Source organism: Salarias fasciatus, chromosome 13 (assembly GCF_902148845.1).
Source record: "Salarias fasciatus chromosome 13, fSalaFa1.1, whole genome shotgun sequence".
Classification (NCBI taxonomy): domain Eukaryota; kingdom Metazoa; phylum Chordata; class Actinopteri; order Blenniiformes; family Blenniidae; genus Salarias; species Salarias fasciatus.
The window spans coordinates 19,628,130-19,648,897 of record NC_043757.1 but is presented as its reverse complement, the minus strand read 5'-3'; the positions used below and the strand labels follow the sequence as shown (position 1 = coordinate 19,648,897).

At 43.3% G+C, this 20,768-nt stretch overlaps 1 protein-coding gene across 1 annotated transcript in view; it reads right to left on the bottom strand.

The window, feature by feature from the left end:
* The window catches only part of LOC115398974 (protocadherin-15-like), a 209,101-nt gene that overhangs the window by 14,810 nt on the left and 173,523 nt on the right, over positions 1 to 20,768 (bottom strand). The window contains exons 27-30 of the mRNA XM_030106055.1: positions 20,081 to 20,221; positions 14,633 to 14,760; positions 10,707 to 10,922; positions 7,793 to 7,881 (exon numbers count right to left, since the gene is read on the bottom strand). Of these exons, the coding sequence (XP_029961915.1) occupies positions 7,793 to 7,881; positions 10,707 to 10,922; positions 14,633 to 14,760; positions 20,081 to 20,221 (574 nt within the window). The remainder of the gene's footprint in view (positions 1 to 7,792; positions 7,882 to 10,706; positions 10,923 to 14,632; positions 14,761 to 20,080; positions 20,222 to 20,768) is intronic.

Sequence of the window (20,768 nt, the reverse complement as noted above, 5' to 3'; positions counted from 1 at the left end):
ATCAGCTTTCTCTTCTTCAAGCACAGGTGACTCCAGCTCAAGTCCAGAGCCAGCAGATACTGTCGCCTGCGTTCTCAAGAGACTCCATCACAGGTCGACACCAGTCACCTTACAAGAGAGTGAACACACAGTCCAGTTCAGGGTCGACAGCAAACAGTAGACCCCGTCCATGGTACTGCTTCCGCTGCGGTGAAGACGCTCACCTGGCTATCAACTGTGAGAGTGAACCAAATCCTCTTCTGGTTGAGGAAAAGAGACACCTACTGAAAAAGAGACAAAGACAATGGGATCAGCAAAATTTCAGCACTGGCATGCAGCAGTTAAACTACTAGAAGCCCCTGTTGCAGGGCAAACAGGGACTGAAAGGTCAACTAAACGCCCTAGAAAAACAAGGCGAGTGGCTAGCAAGTGTGGTAATACTAACACCTCCTCCACCATACTACCGCCTAAACTGGTTGGAACAAAATGCACTGCTCAAGTCATCATTGAAGGCCATAAAACCAACTGTCTGCTAGATACGGGGTCTCAGGTGACCACCATCCCATTGTCATTTTTCCAGACCCACCTGTCCCATCATTCCTTGAAATCCTTGGATGATCTTCTGGATGTGGAGCTGCAAGTAGAGGGAGCCAATGGGGAGGCTGTGCCTTACCTTGGGTACGTCGAACTCAACCTGATGTTTCCAGAGGAGTTTTTGGGCAAGGAGACTGAAGTCCCTACATTGGTGTTGGTTGTCCCTGACGTGAGCGGTGTGCCTCAAATCCTCATTGGCACCAACTCATTAGACGTCCTCTACTCCAACTATGTTGAAGAACACGATCGTCGCCCTCAGTCATCCATTTCTGGCTACAAAGTGGTTTTGAAAATCCTTGAAGTACGGAAAAAGCAGGCGAGTACTGGAGCTCTGGGGCTGATCAAAGCACGAAACAACACCCAAGTGGTACCAGCAGGCAGCACGGTCGCTGTGGAAGGGCAGGTTCACATGAGTGAAGCTCACAAGGATAAGTGGGTTGTTGTGGAGCCCGCGTCTGTGTCATCTCTTGCTGGCGGACTGCTGGTGGCTAGCTCCCTGTGCACTTTACCTGCCAAGCGCCCGTGCTCAATGTCAATCCTGCTGAAGAATGAGACCCAACACGACATCACCATCCCTCCAAGGATCGTGTTGGCTGAGATTCATGCTGTTCAACAGGTGATCGGGAAGGAGCCATCCGCCGATTCAACCGCTCCTGAAACCAAGAAGATGGAGTTCGATTTTGGAGAGTCCCCTTTGCCACCAGAGTGGAAAGAGCGAATCACCAGGCTGCTCAATAGCATGCCTGAAGTCTTCTCTCAGCACGACATGGACTTTGGTCATACCAGCAAGGTGAAGCATCACATCAACTTGAGTGACAACACCCCCTTCAAACACCGACCCAGACCTATCCATCCACATGATGTCGATGCAGTCAAGAAACATCTTCAAGAGTTGCTAGATTCTGGCGTCATACGTGAGTCTGAGTCCCCTTTTGCATCTCCCATAGTTGTTGTGCGAAAGAAAGATGGTTCTGTGAGGCTGTGCATCGACTTCCGGAAACTCAACTCCCAGACCATAAGAGACGCATACGCTCTACCAAATCTGGAGGAAGTATTCTCTCTTTTGACTGGCTCAAAATGGTTCTCAGTCCTTGATTTAAAATCGGGCTATTACCAAGTCGAAATGGAAGAGGCTGATAAACAGAAGACTGCATTCGTGTGCCCATTGGGCTTCTGGGAATTTAATAGAATGCCCCAGGGGGTTACTAATGCGCCAAGTACTTTTCAGAGATTGATGGAGAGATGTGTGGGCGATCTCAACCGCAAGGAGGCGCTGGTTTTCATCGACGATGTCATAGTCTTCTCTGATACCCTGGAGCAACATGAGTCAAGATTACTGCAGGTCCTCACCCGACTTAAAGAGTACGGGCTGAAGTTGTCATCTGAAAAATGTAAGTTTTTCCAAACCTCAGTTAAGTATCTTGGCCATATTGTGTCCGAGCATGGAGTCAAGACAGACCCACAGAAGATTGAGGCCTTAAAGACCTGGCCAGTACCAGAGAACCTCAAACAGCTGCGTTCCTTCCTGGGTTTCTCGGGATATTACCGACGGTTTGTGAGGGACTACTCAAAGATCATCAAACCCCTAAATGACCTCACAGCTGGGTATCCACCTCTCAGGAAACAGAGTCAAGAAAAAGGGAAAACTCACCTGTACTTCCATCCAAAAGAGTCCTTTGGGAAGAGGTGGACTCCAGAATGTCAGAAAGCATTCGAAGAGATCATTGACAAGCTCACCACCGCACCTGTCTTGGGATTTGCGAACCCCAGCCTTCCGTACCTCCTTCACACTGACGCAAGCACGACAGGGCTTGGTGCGGCCTTGTACCAAGAACAAGATGGACAGATGAGGGCTATAGCTTTCGCGAGCAGAGGACTAACCAAGAGTGAAGCGAAATACCCCGCTCATAAATTAGAGTTCCTCGCGCTAAAGTGGGCTGTCACAGCTAAGTTCAGTGATTACTTGTATGGTACCGACTTCACTGTTGTTACTGACAGTAACCCCTTAACTTACATCCTAACTTCCGCGAAGTTGGATGCCACGAGCTACAGGTGGTTGTCAGCACTATCGACATACAACTTCAAGCTCCAGTACAGAGCAGGAACCCAGAATCAGGACGCAGACGGACTCTCTCGTCGACCACATGGAGAGCTACTGGATGATGCGGTGTCGAGGAAAGAGCGTGAGAGGATTAAGCAGTTCACCCTATGTTACCTGAAGGAGCAGGAGACTTCAGATGTTGTCCTTCCCGACGCGGTGAAAGCCATATGTGAGAAGCATGATGTTGAGTGGTCTCACAAAAACTCCACATGCCCATCAGTCACACTGGTTGAATCCCTCGCCATCCATTCCGATGCTTTGCCCAGTGGTTTCCAGGAAGAAGAGGATCATGGACTCCCCGTCATTGGCCATTGGACTGAAGAGGAGATAGGAGCAAAGCAGCGAGCCGATCCTGATCTCAGAGTGATCATTGAGGCCAAAGAGTCGGGAGACATGCCTTCACCTACCTTGAGACACGAACTTCCAGATCTTGTTTTGTGGCTTCGAGAATGGAAGCGTCTAGAGCTGAAAGGTGGAGTATTGTACCGAGCACGGCAAGAACATGGACGAGTCACACACCAGCTGGTTCTACCAACCGAACTCAGAGCCGCATCACTGAAAGGCCTACATGATGACCTAGGTCATCTAGGCATAGAGCGGACCCTCGACCTCGTGAGGTCACGCTTCTATTGGCCTAGAATGTCTGCCTGTGTAGAGCAGAAGATCAAGATGTGTGAACGCTGCGTGCGCCGGAAGACTCCAGCCGAAAGGGCAGCTCCTCTGTGTAACATCAAGGCCAGCAGGCCCTTGGAGCTGGTCTGCATGGACTTCCTGTCGGTGGAGCCTGACCGGAGCAACACTAAGGATATATTGGTTCTGACGGACCATTTCACCAAATATGCAGTAGCGATACCAACACGCAACCAGAAAGCCTCAACGGTGGCTAAATGCTTGTGGGAAAATTTCCTTGTGCATTACGGGTTTCCAGAAAAGCTTCTGAGTGACCAGGGTCCAGACTTCGAATCTCGTACCATCAAAGAACTGTGTTCCATTGCTGGCATCCAAAAGGTTAGGACTACTCCTTACCATCCCAGAGGGAATCCAGTGGAGCGATTCAATAGGACCCTCCTCCAGATGTTGGGCACTCTCGAAAACAAGGACAAATCTCACTGGAAAGAATATGTCAAGCCTCTGGTTCACGCGTATAACTGCACACGGAATGACGTGACCGGATTCAGCCCATATGAACTAATGTTCGGCAGACAACCACGGCTTCCAGTTGATTTGGCATTCGGTCTACCCTCCAGCTGTGAACCCAAGTCACACTCCCATTATGTGCATGATTTAAAGGGCCGCCTAGAGGAGAGCTATCGAGTTGCCACGGAAAACGCCTCAAAGACAGCTGAGCGCAACAAACAACGGTTTGACAGGAGAGTCGTTGAGTCCACTCTGGAGACAGGAGATCGTGTCCTTGTGAGGAGTGTTCGGCTTAGAGGTAAGCACAAGTTGGCCGACAAATGGGAACCAGACGTGCACGTGGTGGTCAAGCGTGCTGGCAGCCTTCCGGTGTATATTGTCAAGCCCGAGGGAAAGGATGGACCGCTTCGCACCTTACACCGTGACCTTTTGCTGCCGTGTGGATTCTTATCTGTTGCTGAGCCTGAGCAAACTCCGAAACAGACCATCAGCAGACCCAGAACAAGGAGACAGTCGAGAATGGAAGTCACAGCTGAATCTGAGGTGGAAGATGACAATTCAGAGTCGGAAGACATTGACTATCACTACTACTTACCTGGAGAGACACTGGATACTGACTTAATCGAAACACGAGTTTTGACCCGGCCAGAGACGATACCTGCAAGAGGAAGACACCTTGGAGAGACAAAACAACCAATCCAGACTCCAGTTGGCAGACTTCCTGCTGCTGTCAACTTGGAAGGAGAAAAAGAGACATTGAAGATGGAGAAACAGGACAGAGAGACGAGATGTGCACCTGAAAGAGAAACCGTACAGTGGATACCTGGGGAGATCATTTCATCTAAATCAGAGGAGCCTCCAGCTCCCGGGGATGCAGATGGGCCGAGCTCTGCCAGACCAAACGGTTCTGGATGGAAAAGAAGCTCAGCAGTTGTGGATCCGGAAGCTGAGGTCATCTCAGGGCACAGAGAAGTTAATGACCCCAGAGTGAGAAGAGCTCTGTTTGGGAAAGCTCAGGATACCCACCCTGATGTTTCAAGGGAAGAGGATGAGACCTTACCTGTCCAACCGAGCATGTTGGAGTCTACTTCAGAACCAAACATCATGGATGAAAGTCTTCCTGTTTTCTCAGACCTATCATTCAGTGACAGCAGCGAGGTGGAAGGATGCTCTGTCCACAAACCTTGTGAAGACGTGTCACTGGACAGAACCAATGAAGGAACAGCAGTTGGGATGCCTGGGAGAAGAGCTTCTCCAGTCATCATCGGAGAGAGTGAGAGTGACGGTGTTCCCAGACGATCCCAAAGGCACAGAGAACCGCCTGAACGACTGCAGTATGCTCAGTTGGGAAATCCCTTGCTGTCTATAATCCAATCACTCTTCCAAGGCCTCAACCTTGCCTTTGCCGATGCCCTCCAGAACCCTGGCTATGCAGATACTCCCCCAAAGAACCCCAAGGCAACTTCATAGTCATATGGGTGTAATGGGACATACACACCTTTAGGAGGGGAGGGTGTAACCCAGGTTACCAGGCCTCATGAACAGTCCAGCTCACCAATTGATTTATTAGATCAATAAATTAATAAATTCATATTTTTCTTCATGTGACAAATAAGTTACAGTCCTGAATAAATAGTGAATAAATAGGATTTATGGTTAAAAATCATAAATATGTTAAAAGATTAAAAAGATCAACTCAGAGAAGTTAATTTATTTGTTAAAAAAAAAAAGAGTATTATTTCATTTCAAGTGTGTCAAAAGTGTTTTTCTTTATTGTAAAAGATTCGGGTGACATGAGGAGATGATGTAATGGTGTAACCAATCAGACGACACCAGGGCGTACGTGCCTGAGAGCTTCCGGTTTTTTTTCTCTGTCTGCCGCATCGTGTTAGAGGCAGCGCTTGTTAGCTTCTGCTGCAGACTACGCCGGTTTTTTTGTCTAAAAGAGCCAGATTTTCCAAGTCTAAGCCACTTTTATGGTTGGAGCAAAGAGTGGAGCCCTTCTCTTTTCATGGTAGATCAGCGGACCGTGTGTTTAACAACGGAAACGGAGGAGAACGTGAGTAGCATTTGGCGTTAGCATTCGGCGCTAGCATGCGGCGCTAGCTCCAGTCATTAGCCACATCCCAGGCTAAGCTGTAAAAGTTACACATTACTGAATCCTCATGTCACTTGTTTCTTAAAAGCGTGGATCCTGGACTGATGAGAGCCCTGTATTGTGCCTTGTGCCTGGAGTGTGTGTGAACTGTGAGCCTCTGGTGAGTAAATTTTGTTGAAATTAGTCTTATGAATGGAGTGAAATGTGCTGTTTCTGTAAATGTTAATATGGATCAATGAGTTACTTCAATGAATGTGGTGGTTAAAATGTTTTGTATGACAGTGTTTGTTTACAGTTGCCCTCATTCTGTGTTGTTTTTTTGAGTGGCAGTAGGAAAAGATAAAAGAGGGAAATGAAATGTTCAACTATTTTGCTTTATGTTTAAACTCAGAAATGTATTCAGTTCATTGAATTTACAGTACCAAGTGGTTAAATTAATTGTTAAGAAGATGTGTTAAAAAGTATATGCATAAGAATGTGTGTTTGTATCTGTTTAAAATTGAAAGTATATTTTGTTTATGAGAACCACACATTGACCCTGTTCTTGGCCTTTACAGGCCGGGTCTTTTTCTTTTCCTCGTCTTTTTATTTTATTTTATCCCCTTCCTTTGTTATGGACTCCTGTGCTGACCTTGAAGAAATCTTCTACTGGGGACTCATCTTGTGTCTGTAAGGTAACACGGGACCTCAGTGGTTGTGGCAGGCCAACCCAAGGAAAGAACCAGAGACTCTGATTTTGATAGAAACTGATTTATTTGCGGATCGTGGGTCATATTTCATGTTTGAAGAGCTGAAAAGCAGAAAGAATTGTTTTGTTATAATTTATTCTTCTTCTTCAACTATTCTTGTTCAATACAATCATTTATCAACTTATCTTTGAAGTGTGTGAAGTTCTTTATTCCGTCACTCATTGCAGTTTGTCAAGCCTCCCTTTCTCCTGTAGCGACCTAGAACCTTCTGATACTGGTCCGTGAGGTAATTGATGCATTGATGGGAAAAATATCTGTATCTCCCAGTTTTTACCACTAACAGTTAGAGCTGAGGCAGGTTACACAAGCTATAAAAAAAGCTCGGAGGCAGCCCTCTTAGACTGGCTATAGGATCCGTACTAATGGCACTTGATTGTGTGAGTTCATATTCACTCTCTCTCTCTACATCCATCAAACCGACAAGTTTTCGTATTTCTGATTTTCCAAGCAATCAAAGTTTACTGATTTATTATTTTGACAGCAGTGTTTTTTTCAGATAAACTCTCTGCAACTCATATCACGGTATGATGGTCTCACTAACACACACTGTGTAATGTAACCGTCTTCCTCCTTTCACATCAATTATTTTGTGTCACTCAAACATTGTTCATTTCATCCAAACGATCTCTTGATGCTGTGGTGGATACATGTCCTCTCTGTTGGATCTGAACTCTGCAGCAGCTTTTCCCCCAAAAACACCACCAGGACTTGGAGCTCTCTCTTAGTCCTACCTCCTCACAAAGTAAACTAGCATGATCAAGTACAGTATGCTGCACTTTCTGGTGCTTTGTATGCGCTATGGGGGACGTCTCCAGTTGGGAATGCCACAGCAGATGTTTTTTTTTAATCATAGCTGCGCTGACGTCTTGCTGTGTTCGACTTTTGGTTATTCGTTGTTTACTGACTTACAAATTGAATAGGGTGTTATTTCTGCACGTCGACTTCTTTCTACTCATGTTTACTTGTGTATGTTTGTTATGTGAACACTGTGGTGTGCGATCAAAGCAAGAAATAAATCACGTTGAATTCCTTGCTTGAATTTCCTTGCAAAAACACTAATCTTGGTTTAATGGAATGAAAATTGAGAAAGATGCTTCCGCTGTCACTTCCCCTGAAACGGGAGTCATGTCTCACCGAATGAGCTCCTCCTTTTTCTCTTCCACGAGGGTGGGCGGGACAGTGGACACCACAACTTGCATGTCAAGTGCATTGACCACAGAAACCTGAAAGAGATTAAAAAAAGAAGGAAGGACAAAATAAATGAGAGTGAGAGCACAAAATTGAGATAAATTGTGGCTAAACGGGGTTTTTCAGGTGTGCCCCCGTTGTGATTGTTCGCCACATTAGAATGCTTTTTTTTTTTTCCCCGGCGGACCGAATCAAACCCTCTAATTGCCTGCTTGCGTCGCCGCCGTGCGGCAAACTTAACAGGACGTAATTCTGATGCTGCAGTGAAGAGCATGGGAAGCAGCCTCTGTGCTGTGAAGCCACATCTCCCATGTGGCTCCTGTGAAATTAGGTTTCCCCTTGAAAATTAACGAGCACCATGGTTAAGCACTCGCTGCTCCCTCACATCGAGGCAATGTCCCAGACCCTCCTTCTGTCTCGTTAGAAGCTTGTTAGCCAGACATATTTCACTGAAACGAAAAATAAGCCGGCCCACGGTCAGGAAAGATAAGCATTGAATTAGGGGCAAAGCCGAGTCCTTACGCAGCGGGTGTGTGGGGAAATTATCGGGGAGAAGAAAGCACACAGAGCGGCACACATTAAGATGAACCTACAAGCGGGCGGATGCACATCATGTTTACAGAGTTAATACTTATGGCTGAGAGAAAGAGTTTAATTGGATCATCAGCTCGTGGCGGAGGGCACATGTTGAGCCTGTTGTACCTACTGAATTATCCAATACAGCGCAATCAAAACATTTACTGCTGAGTAAACAAAATAAAGTATATATCACTGTACCTAAAAAAAAAGAAAACGTAATGCACATAAAGCCAGATACATCTTACAAAGAAAAAAAAAAACATGAACAGATAATAAGTTTGCAGCGATTTGTGGTTGTTCTTTGTGGCAATTTTTAACTTAATGGGAGAATTGTAAGAGCTACACTTCTACAAGTCCTGAACTTTTTCCAGTTAAAAAAACACCAAACTGTGGTTTATTTTACTTTCTCTTTTGCAAGTTTGTTCATTATCCCCAGTTAAAATTCTGCATAAAGAAAGAAATGTCAAGTTGTTTTGTATGTGTGTATGCTCGCATGTGTTTGTTGAAACTTTAGTTCCTCTGCCTTTTCTAAATAGACCAAAATATCTTCTTTATATAAGGGTGTGTGTGTGTGTGTGTGTGTGTGTGTGTGTGTGTGTGTGTGTGTCTGAAGGCAACTGTGATCGGGACAGCAGGGGCAGTAACTTGGATGCATGGCTCCAGGAAATACTGGAAATAACATCTGAGATCTCTGTCCAGAAGAGCAAAGTGCTATATTCACATATTCAAACTTTAACAGAGAACTAACTATTAGGTGACATTTAGCTGAAAACTATTTATTTGCTCTCTGCTGTGAATGTCTGTAAGCAACAAGGTTAATCAATTTAACAATCTTGTAACTTGAACTTAAGAGTTTCAGCTGCTTATTATAACGTGAATGAATGAGCAGAGCAGAAAAGTTAATTCTTCTTCCTACTCCCTTTAATTCAACCATGTGAAAACTATTGTGTATTATTGAAATGTTTTTTTTTTATTTTTTAACATTAAATGAAATAACCTAAACTGAACTAAAAAAAAAAAAACTAATGTGCCAGTATTTGCTTCCATATCAGGATTATTCTGTGCTCTGACTCACTCGTAAATCCTTTTGCAGTTCGATGATCTTTTCTCAGTGTCTCAGGTTTTTCTTTTTTAATGCCTCTTGCAAAAGGTTGCACTATAACTTTCTCCCCCCCCGGAAACATATTTCCTCCTCTAACTGACTGTCAGACTTGGTTGTGTGATTCAGTCTAAATAAGAGTCTCTTTAACCGTTTAAGATATTTGGATTATTGTCACATCCAGACTTGCTGAATTCCTTACTTTTTAAATTTAGGCTTAATAAGTGCAGCTGTCTGCTCTTTAAATAAGTTTTAATTGATTTCTAGAAAAAAATCTCCAGCTCTCTGACTCCATTAAATATAGCAATCTGCTGTCCAAGAAAACATTTCCCAACCTGGAAGTCTACATTTCACACATAATCTAGTCACTTTAAAAGAAGAGATGCAGATGTTTGTTAACATCTTCTTCTAAACAGCTTCAACAAACACTGGAGGCTGCAGTCAACATTTCAAGTCAAATTATTCATACAATGTAAGTGTTCGGACACGGTTGGAGGTGGAGCTTGAGACACAGCACTACCACAGCACAGGATATTAAACACAAAACTAAATTACATTTTAGACCAGCAACTTGAAAAACAACAACAAAAAACAAAAACTCTGCTAAATAGTTTAGCAGCACTCCAGTAACCGAGTATCAAACTTCAGGAAAGTACCAAGAATTGCGGTAGGAAATAAATCTCTTTAGCAGCCACTAAATCACTGGACTTGAGTTTATAACCTTGTATCCGGAGGTGTGTATTTATCAGTGAGAAGAGACGCAGGACCGCAGTCGAGTAATTCCTTCAGTGAGTGGATAAAAGCCTCTCTAAAAATGATAAGCTGAAAAGAGGAATGAAAGATTAACAAAGCGGTGTCGTTTTATTCCTCAGATGTGACAAAATTCCTGAAGAGATAGAGCAGACAGAGTGCAACAGTTATCACATGCTGTGCTGCAGCCCATAAAGACTTTACGCCGGCGCCGTTCCCCTTCACGCCGCTCTCCGTTATTAGTATTTTGCGGGCACTGTAAAGCTGGCGGCGGTGGTACCACACTTGGCAAGCCGCGCACAATCGATATGCATCTGCTGTGCCAGTGACATGTAAATCATAGCGGCGGATGGGTGTCCTGTATGTACTTATCGATCTGCGCAGACACACACACATATACACACACACGCGAGCATCACGCTGGATACTCACCACCACCTCCGCGCTGCTGCTGAGCCCGTCCCCGTAGTCGTCGGTGGCGATGACTTCGAACTTGAAGTAGGACCTGCGCATGTTCCGGAACATGATGGCGGACTTGACGATCCCCGTGTAGGCCTCGATGACGAAGCTGTCCCGACCCTCCGCCGTGGGTGGGATGATCAGCCGGTAGGCCATAGCGCTGTAGTTTCCTGTGTCCACATCGGTGGCCTGGAACGCAACGGTACCTCGTTCATGTTTGATCTTGCGCTAGATACAGAGGTGCAACACTGTTTTCTTGAGTTAGTCAGAGCATTTCTGCTCCAAAATATTATATCATTTGAGCTAGGCTAGCTGTCCTTTATTGATCAATGTGTGAATTGAAGTGGGAGCGACAGAAACTTTGGCAATTTTTAAGAACAATCCACTAATCATCGAAACGTGAAACAAGAGAGGAATCGTATCTTTTTTTTTTTTGTTTTGTTTTTAAGTGATATTCTCCTACTGGGGGGCATTTGCTTGTAATTTCATTCCAAGCAGGTGTTCTGTGAAAGCAGCTGACAAAATGGAAAAGGGATGCAGCTGGAGGCTCGTAAGTCATCGAAACCTCAAGTGGTTTCACACTGCTGAGAAACCACTTGCTATGCACAGTAAAAAAAAAAAAAAACAATAGGTAAGCTAATCTGACATCACTTCTTTTAATTGATGAGCTTTTAATCTTTTTTTTTTTTTCATTTTACTCCCCCTGAGGACTGAAAACACAGCATCAACACATAAAAACCATTTAATGATATATTTAGTGGTTGTAGGTCATTATCAGTCACAGAGTTTGGTGCGTCTGGGTGTCTAGATTCTCTTTTTACCTCTATATTGGGTCTGTAAAAAACTCCTGAGGGGAACGTCCCCCTCTTTAGCTTTTAAGTGCTCCGCTGTGTCAACTAGCTTGTTGCTAACCGGGCCTTTCTGCCATGCAGGGGAGACCCAGCTGTCAGCACTGAGGTATTTCTTCTCTAAAAACAGCGTCACGCTGGGGTCAAGCCGGAGTCCGTGAGGAGTCCACGAGCGTGCAGCTGGACATCTGCAAAAGGAGCTGGAATTTGCCACAAAGCTCTTTAAAGCTGCAGAGAAAGAGATAATAAGTCTCTGTGGACTTTTTTTTTTTTTTATATGAGCTACAACTAAGATTAGAACATTTAATTGGTTGTTAAAGAAATATTGCAGATACCAAATATGTGAAAAACAAGGAGATACATTTTATTCTAGTTCTCTGATCAAAACATAAGAATAAGACATGAAAAGGTTTTACAAACAGAGGCAAACCCCAAACAATTCACAATGATCATAGTCTGTATGAGGCCTGTCAAGGCACTTCATTTCGTCGTGGACAAAACCGCACCATTCATCCATCGATCCCCGAGGCATCCGTTCTGATTGGCCCCTGAGCTCACACACGAGCATAAATTTTCAGAGTGCTTGTCTGTGGCGAGTGACACTGATGAATAGGAGCAATCTCTTTTTTTTTTTTTTTCCCCCCCCTCCTCTTGCTATTGGCACAGGAGGAAGTGCGGGGGCGGAGGGGCAAGGTCCCACTGAAAGGACTGCATAAATCAACAAAGTGAGATATCCCCACCAGATAGAATTTTGCCAAATATCTGTACTAGCATCATTTATGTAGGGCAAACCGTTCAAAGTTTTATGGGCACGCAGGGGAAGGGCTGACGCTGAGTGAGGTCTGTTGTTTGCAAGCAAAGAGAGCGAGAGGGAAATGTGTGAATCGCAGCAGATTAAACTAATTGAAAAAAAATAAACTGAAGAAAACAGAAAAGCTTCTGTTTAAAAGGCTTTTCTCTATTATTGAAGCCACATCATTATGAATCAAAGCCACCCATCGTTCTTCTTATTTTCCAGGAATAAAGCAAAAAAAAATCTAAACTGGACTTAAATAAAAGAATACTTCAGCTGCAAAAAATGTCCCCTAATATCGAAGTTTTTTTTTGGAGCACATAAAAAAGTCTGTCATTCACTTCTTTTGACTGCGACCACAATAGTCCTCCCTATGCATCAATTAGCAGAAGGTCACGACTGTCGGAGCACGCCAAATGTTGACAATATTTTTAATGATTATCTCGAGAGAGAAAGCAGCCCTCGGTTTTGTGACTAATTAAGTCAGGTTGCAAACCCTTCACATCAACCAACCAACGTCAATCACCGGCCTCTGTGTGGAAATACAGATATAAAAAACACTTGAACCATGATTTTAAACTTTGATATTTATCCTGAAATAAAAACAAAATAAGCTTAGTGAAATGGTTAAGTGGCCACTTCATGCAAGCAGACAAAACATGTGCTCCTGCATAATCAGGTGATGTTTTACCTTGTATTAGTTTGAAATGTTGCACCGTTAAATGTAATCGAACAATGTCTGTCAGGAGAAGAGTTTTGCATGTTCTCCCTGAGTCTCATGCTGAAGGTACACCCTGCCCTTTGGATTTAAGGAGCTGCATTCCAGTGCACGATACACTGGGTGTGGATGATAGATAGATGCAAAAAAAAAAAAACAAAAAACAACCCACAATGAAAAGTAATTTCCTTTTCCGTATCTCAGATCGCAGTTTGCACATTTGATTCTTTCATTTCCTGGAGACACTGGGGAATGTTTGAAGGTGATGTAGCTGGAGCCTGGCTTCTGTGGAGTTTACATGTTCTCTTTGCATGTTTCCTCTGGGCCCTCCGGTTCCCTCCAACAGCCCAGGAGCCTTTGTTTGAGGTTAAATGGAGTCTCTAAATTGCCCGTAGCTATGAATGTGAGTGTGTCACTGTCCGTCTCTGTTTGCCCTGTAATGGACTGACAAGCCGTCCCCTGCTTCCCTCCATAATCAGCCGGGATCAGCTCCGGACCCCTCGACCCTGATTTGGATGAAGTGGAAGGATGCCTGAAGCAGATCTGACTGACTTAAATGACAAGTAAATATTAATACAACTCCGTGGGAGCACAGCGGCGAGCGAACCTTGATTTGAAGAGTTTTGGTCGAACTCTGGATAAAAAAAAAACAGCTTCTTGGTAGCAACTGTGGCTCGGCTGACAGAGCGCTCGCCTTGTGTCCTTGAGTAAGACACGGACCCCCAAACTGGTCTAAATAGATGGAATTAGCAATTTGCATAGTAGCTGCCTCAATTGGAGTGTGAATGTGTGTGTGAATGGGTGAATGTGATGAACAGTGAGCAGCACAGTGGAGGCTGCTCACGCCACTGAACAGTACTATATATCATTAATTTTCTTAATGTGAAAGAGCACGTTGGATCATAGTGGGAAAAATATGGCAACACCTAAATGGACATTTCTAATTTATGATGCCTGTAGCTGCTACTGGAAAAACAAATCTTAAATTTTAAGTCATGAGTAATTACAAATAGGGCATTCAGTGGCTTTGTGCCAGAGCAAAAACCATAAACATTCTGGTACAGAGGAACATCTTGGAACCAAATAAATCTTTCTTTGCAGAGAGATGTCGCTGAGGATTTTGTAAACAATCATTAGAGTACGCTACAGTGATCCCCACCGTTTTCATCCACAGAGAAATCTCAGATCCAGTGCATCACACGGAGTGACAAAGTGAAAGCTCTTTGGCGGAGAGGCCTGATAATTGCACAGGATGTCCGGCCATGCTTCTGTGAACATGCTGGAATTACATCTCTTAGCTCACTCTGATCTCACCTGCTCGCCGTCGAGGCAGACGGTGGGGACGGCGGGACTGACGAAGAGATATTGCGAGCGACGCGAGGAGAGATCAAACTGTGTTTCACAAAATGAAAAGGATGAAATTTCCATCTGTGGCTGCAGGGGACGTGTCGAAGGAGTCAGAACTGAATTCGGCGCTCCGGTTCCAACCTGATTCCATGTATGGCGAGTAAAACAATGAACAGAAATAACATTTTCTTACCACTATCTTGAGCACAGAGCTGAAGAGCTTGGTGTCCTCCGTCACGCCGCCTATGTAGAGCTTCCTGGAGAAGACGGGAGGGTGGTCATTCTCATCGAGCACCTCTATGAACACCTTTGCTGTGTTGGCTGCAAAAAGCAAACGGCACATCATAGCATCTAAGACCTGTGGATGACGTCCAGTACGGGATAAAACGAACAAACATCGAGCACCTGATGAAGCAGTTTTGCTGAACTAAAAAACTGAAATGGGTCGCCCAAGTTAGCCCGCTCGACGTTGAATAAATGCATCTCATTGAGCCATCTGGACAGAGGCTGATCAAGTGTTGCGTAACATCAAAACTGTCACGTCAGAATAATTTGGCCATGCTCATCAGCTGCCTCACAACTTCAAAGGACAGATTGAGATCATTTTCTAGAATATTTGGAAACTTGTTCATCACTGAAAACATCACAGCATGTCGAGAAAACTTGCCACGGGCTATCCGTCAGGAATTTAAAACGATCTCATAGTGGGCATATAGAATTTCTTTCAAGATTTGATAGACGGTGCTTGGACCAAATTTCAAAGTGATTTATTCTGTAATTGATGGTGGATGAGAATTAAGCACTGTTTGCAATTTCACCTGAAATAAATACAACAGTAATAATGCTAAAACCCTCTGTTGCTATAATTGCAATTCATCTGCATTGTGTTACTTTTTTCATGTTATATATGGAATTACAACAAGGTTGAACTCGAATTTTGGACAAAAAGTTGACTTTAGTGAGCTTTCAGAAAAGAAAAAAAATTGCAGTGATTTTCATTTCAACTGCATTAATGTGTCTTACTGGATTTGTAACTGCAAACGAAAAACAAATTTCTTCAGTATGAGATGATACATAGAGAAATCGATATAAAGCTACATCAGCAAAGCTGAAGACTTTGAACTAATAATGGAAACGTTCATTTAATGATGACTGCATTAAAAATTCTGTAGCGGGAATCTGACTTATGTAAATGACATCTCATTAGTACAATCAGGAAAACAACGAAGCCAGTTTCTACTCTGTTTGGAAAAGTGGCTCAATAAATCATAAAACCTTAATGGAATCTGTCCTCTAAGTCATTCATTTTAAGTGGGGGGTGGACCGTGCACCATTATTGTTGAGAACTTCTTTTCCCCAAACGGTTTGGTGCACGACTGTGCCGTCGATAAATCGTTCAGAAATTTTGCCAGGGGAGCATTTTGCACATTATTAGGAGTGATAATACTGGCAGCGTCCAATATTCAAGCAGCATGAGTGAAAAGAGTGCATGTGGTACTTTTAATGCTGCATTTGCTGGTTAACTGGGCCTTTTGCAAGTGCTTTAAAATCAGCACCCATCCCTTAAAAACACTAAACATGCATACAGTGAGCATAAACATCCGCCCCCTTAATTTGTCACGGCTAGATGTACATAATATACACCGTAAATACACGCAGTGCAGAAACCATGGAGGCCTGCAGTTTATGGAAAAAAAAATGCAGTGTCAAGGACCATTTTTCTTCTCACTGGATGCAAAAATGTAAAGTCATGTGGCACTGGAGTCGAGGATGCACCAGGGGAATTGGGCACACAAAACACAGCACATCAAATTACAGGCACAGAAGCTGTAGTGTGAGAGGGAGGACTCCAGGGGATGGGAGAGAAAGCCGCACACTTTCTCTCTCTCCCTCTCTTTTGTAAAGGTTGGCCATATTCCTTCCTCAGAGTATAGGACCATAAAATGCAGAAACGCAGTCCCTCCCTTTTCTACTCGCTCCGTCTCGCACAAATACTCATAAAGATGCGTGAAAGAAACGAGGCCATTAGGAAGAGCGATTGCGTCTCAGGCTGTTCAAGCTCTGGAGTGCCTAATAGTACATTATCATTCAGAAATCTTTTGATTACACCTTGTCATATCCTCTATTAGCGAGTGTGCACACATCCGATTGAATCCCTGTGTACGTATGCATGTGTGCCAGTGGATAATATAATACGTATACGATGTGCCGGCCCCGAGAAGAATACAATAATCTATCTAACAAATGACTTCACTGCTGCGCCGCTGATATAAATGCAATAAAATATGTATCAATAAGGGGGGAGATAAGAAAAGATAAAGGATGTTTAAATTTATAATGTGCTGGGTAAAAGGAAAAATTGATGAGCACATAAATGAGCACAAGATATGGTACATAAGATAAAATTCATGCAAATACCATCAAAAAGCATACATTTACTCAATAGCTGCACAATGTGCATAACAGCGAATAAATACACTGATCTACTGTATCTAAATGCCCAATAGAGATTTTCAAAAAGGAATTGTGCCGTTCAGAAATAAGTGTATTGACTTGCTGTTATTATTTAGTTGATCATATGAATGACTGGGGAGAAGGAGTCAACCCCCCCCCCCCCCCCCCCCCATCTTTCCACTCCTGTCTTTAAAAGAGCAGAGTCCAGAGTCTCTGTCCCGAGGCCAGCCATCTCAACAGTTTATGTTGGGAGGGTTGAGTGTCTCTTAAGATCTGGCTCGCCCTGGGCCTGCAGGTTCGGAGCAGCGGTCCTGCTGAGGCATAAACAAGAAAGATGTTTGCCGTCATTGAGCCCTGATCCGCATCAGAATTACACAAATGAGACCAATGGGTCCTGTGCGCTCATCCAGAACAGGACGTCAGTCTGTTGATGGCAGGGAGCTTTTCCCGTTTGTATGAGACAGACGAGTACTTTCAATCGTTTTAGATAATATGAAGTAAAATGAGAAAATAAGAAGAGAAAAGAAGAAAACATTCAACCTGTATTTATATTTTCATGGCAATTATCAGTGTCGATGACCTCAAATGGCTGCAAAACTACAAAAACAAGACCAAAAAAAATAAAAAAAAATAAATCTTCATTGTGAGTTAAAAGACCACATTAGGGCTATATTTTCAATTGAAGTATTTCAATGTGACATAAACTCATTTCTTAGTTACAAGACTGATTAATAACTGAAGCAGCGATGGCATAACGGTCATTTGTACCTTCTTGCATCCGCTCCAACATTTAAAAGGATTCTGCAAAATACGTACTTGGCTGAATAACACTTTAGCGAGGAGGGCGCACATTTTTCAAAACAGTCTGAGAGTCTATTTTACATTGACGACATAATTGATGTAGATGTGTGTGGGTGTGTTTGCCGAGACACACTCACAACACAGCAAATTATCATTAAACTGACGACCAAGTTAAGCGATGAGAAAGAAACTGTTTCACTTGAGTTTAGAGAGAATTTGCAGGAAAGAAGTGCAAAACCTCCTTGAAAAGCATGAATCCACGTGCAGTACATGTTTAGTCAGAGATTATTTGTTAGCTTGGCCTGAAAATCGGGAGCACACTTTACTTGTAGAGCTTGATCAAGGTTAAGTACTTCACATCTTGTCACATACATTCACGTTTGAAGATTCAGGGTTACTGATTGAAAAAGACTAGAGTTGTAGAGTCGATCTTCAAACCTGAATATATGTGACGAGATGTGACAGCAGGCACTCAGTCGTGAACTCTGTATTTTTAAAGGAATCCCCACCGAAGAGCTCCTGAGCTTTGTGGATCTTGTAGAACAATTTTGCCAAATTTTTGGAGACATTATCTGGGTATAAGCTTCAGAAAAAATAAAAAAACTGGCACTAGCAGTGTCTATATGTTGATATTAAAAAAATTATGTAAGACTGATAATAGTCAGTAAAATCATAGTCATAGTAAAATGTATTATGTCCACATAAAGACAGTTCTTCTATAGTTTTTGGGTTTAGCCCCTGAATTCACACTACAGTTGAGGGACCTAAAAGCAGGATCCAACCTCATTTACATATTTTTAAGAGTTAAAATGTGGATTTTGCGCTAAGGTGTCAATTGGATTAAGGTTAGGATTAGGATGAGGTGCTTAGTTTTGCTCGTAAAAACTGATGCAAAACGGTTGTGGATTGCATCACGTTCATGTGTGGGAATCACAAACATTGCAGTACAAGTGTGTATAGGTGTGTGTGTGTGTGTGAGAGAGAAAGAGAGAGAGAGGGAGAAACAGTACAGCTTACTAGTAATTACTCTCATTACTATGTGAGAGACACACTGAGTGGCAGGTAAAAGTGGCTGATTGATTATTCGCTGAACGCCGGTAAACTGGTCACAGCGAGCCTAATGACGTTCCAGCCGAGGCATGACCGTCACAGAAACAACGCTCAACGGCATGAGAAACATCCACGACAGCAAAAGGATCCGACTGCTTAACCAGCTCTTTAAAAGAAGCGATCCGACCAATCGGGGAGCGTCTGCGCTGCAGAGACATAAGTCCCTCACTTCAACTCAGTTCACCTACTTCTGTCACTTCTTGTGTGCACAACCACACGCAACGCTGAGAGCCTTTGAGGAGAAACTATCTGAAAGCAGGCGTCGCCGTCTTCCGAGCGCACACTTTATCATGTCCAGACTGTGGCAACTCATAAAAGAGGCTGATTTGTTGGAGGGGGATCAGGGACGAGACGGGAAGCAGAAGGAAGACCCTGCAGCAGCAGGCTCGCACCGCCGTCTTCTGAATGCGGCCAATGTCATCCTGCACATTGTGAAATTTCGTTTGCTTCAAGCACACAGAGGGCTTTACGGAGGGGGAACACACACACACACACACACAGCCGTTCGTTTAACACGGAATTTGTGATGATTAATGTTTTGTTGCCCACCCTCGTTTTGGAGGTGGTCTGAGTAAATTAAAACAAATGGGCTATTTTTCCATCGTTAGGCCGTTTGGATATAATTTATGACACTGTTGGATTGCCGTTCTCCACTGAAACTAGGATCTATCATATTTTCAGGTTATTTTTAATCATCACCGCGCGTGAAAGAGGAATGTCAAAACTGTCAATATGCCGGATGGAGTGTCGACTGGCCATTCTTCTAGCAAATCTGACACTACCGATTCATTCAGCCAGGAAAGAAAAATAATGCAGATTGCTTAGTCTTGCCCTCTTTGACATTTAAACTGGCAACCTGGCAAAGCAGGTGGAAATGACAAATGTGCTATTTAGGGTTAATGGACTTCTGCCACGTGTTGGACTTGGACAATATGAGCTCCTTCTAGATCATGAACCGGGAAGGGCAAAGCAGGAAAGACAAAGTTTGGCTGGAATCAATTAAGATGATTCCATATCAGAAATATTTTGAACGCTGCAGGTGGTTTTCTATGTCATTCATATTATTTTGTATCTTGGAGGGCATCGTCATGCAGGTTTTCCTTATACAGATACAGATCCCGAATATAAAACCCAGCTCGTAAATTACATCGCAAACATAAATAAAAGAGACAGAAAGACGCTTTGAATTGGATTAAGTTATAACAAGTCTGACTGAGGGATTATGGTGAAATTTAAATACAATATCCAGAATCATATGCATGTTCTAATATCTTACTTTTGGAAGGCACACGCAGGTTGGACATGACGACAATCATGGAGTCAGCCTGGACCCTGAGGACATAGCTGGTCACGTTCTCATAATCCAGAGGTTTGGCTGTGGAGATGACGCCTGTCCTGTTGTTCACTTGAAATTGACCTGAAAAAAAAAAATAAAAATACAGAATGAGCCAAAACAAAATGAAACAAAAAGATATTAGATCATTAGGTAACATGGAAATAGCTGATTTAGTGTAATACATGAAGTATTATTTTTTTATTTGGAAGTATTTTATGTTATGCTGAGAAAATGTAAAAGCATATAACTTTATTACTTCTGGAAACGTCATGTTCAAAGTTCAATTGTGGGTGAATATTGAATGGCTATCCCTGCAGGCACGCTTCAACAATTCAGGTGTGTGTCTACACTGCATAAATTCTCCTTGGGCCCATTGTGGAGGCCTATATAACCACTGGAGCATAGGATATCATAGCGTCACAGTTCAAGATCTGCGGAGTTTATTCAGTTAAATTCTCCTCATGCACAAAGACTTGGATGTAACTCATACCTCAGAGAAAACACTGAAATAACACAATGTCAAAGAGTGTATTGCTGAATTATGGGAAAAACACACAATAACATAATTCTGTATTTAAATGGAGTCTCTGTAAATGATGGATTCAACATATTGTATGAGTTTAATGCA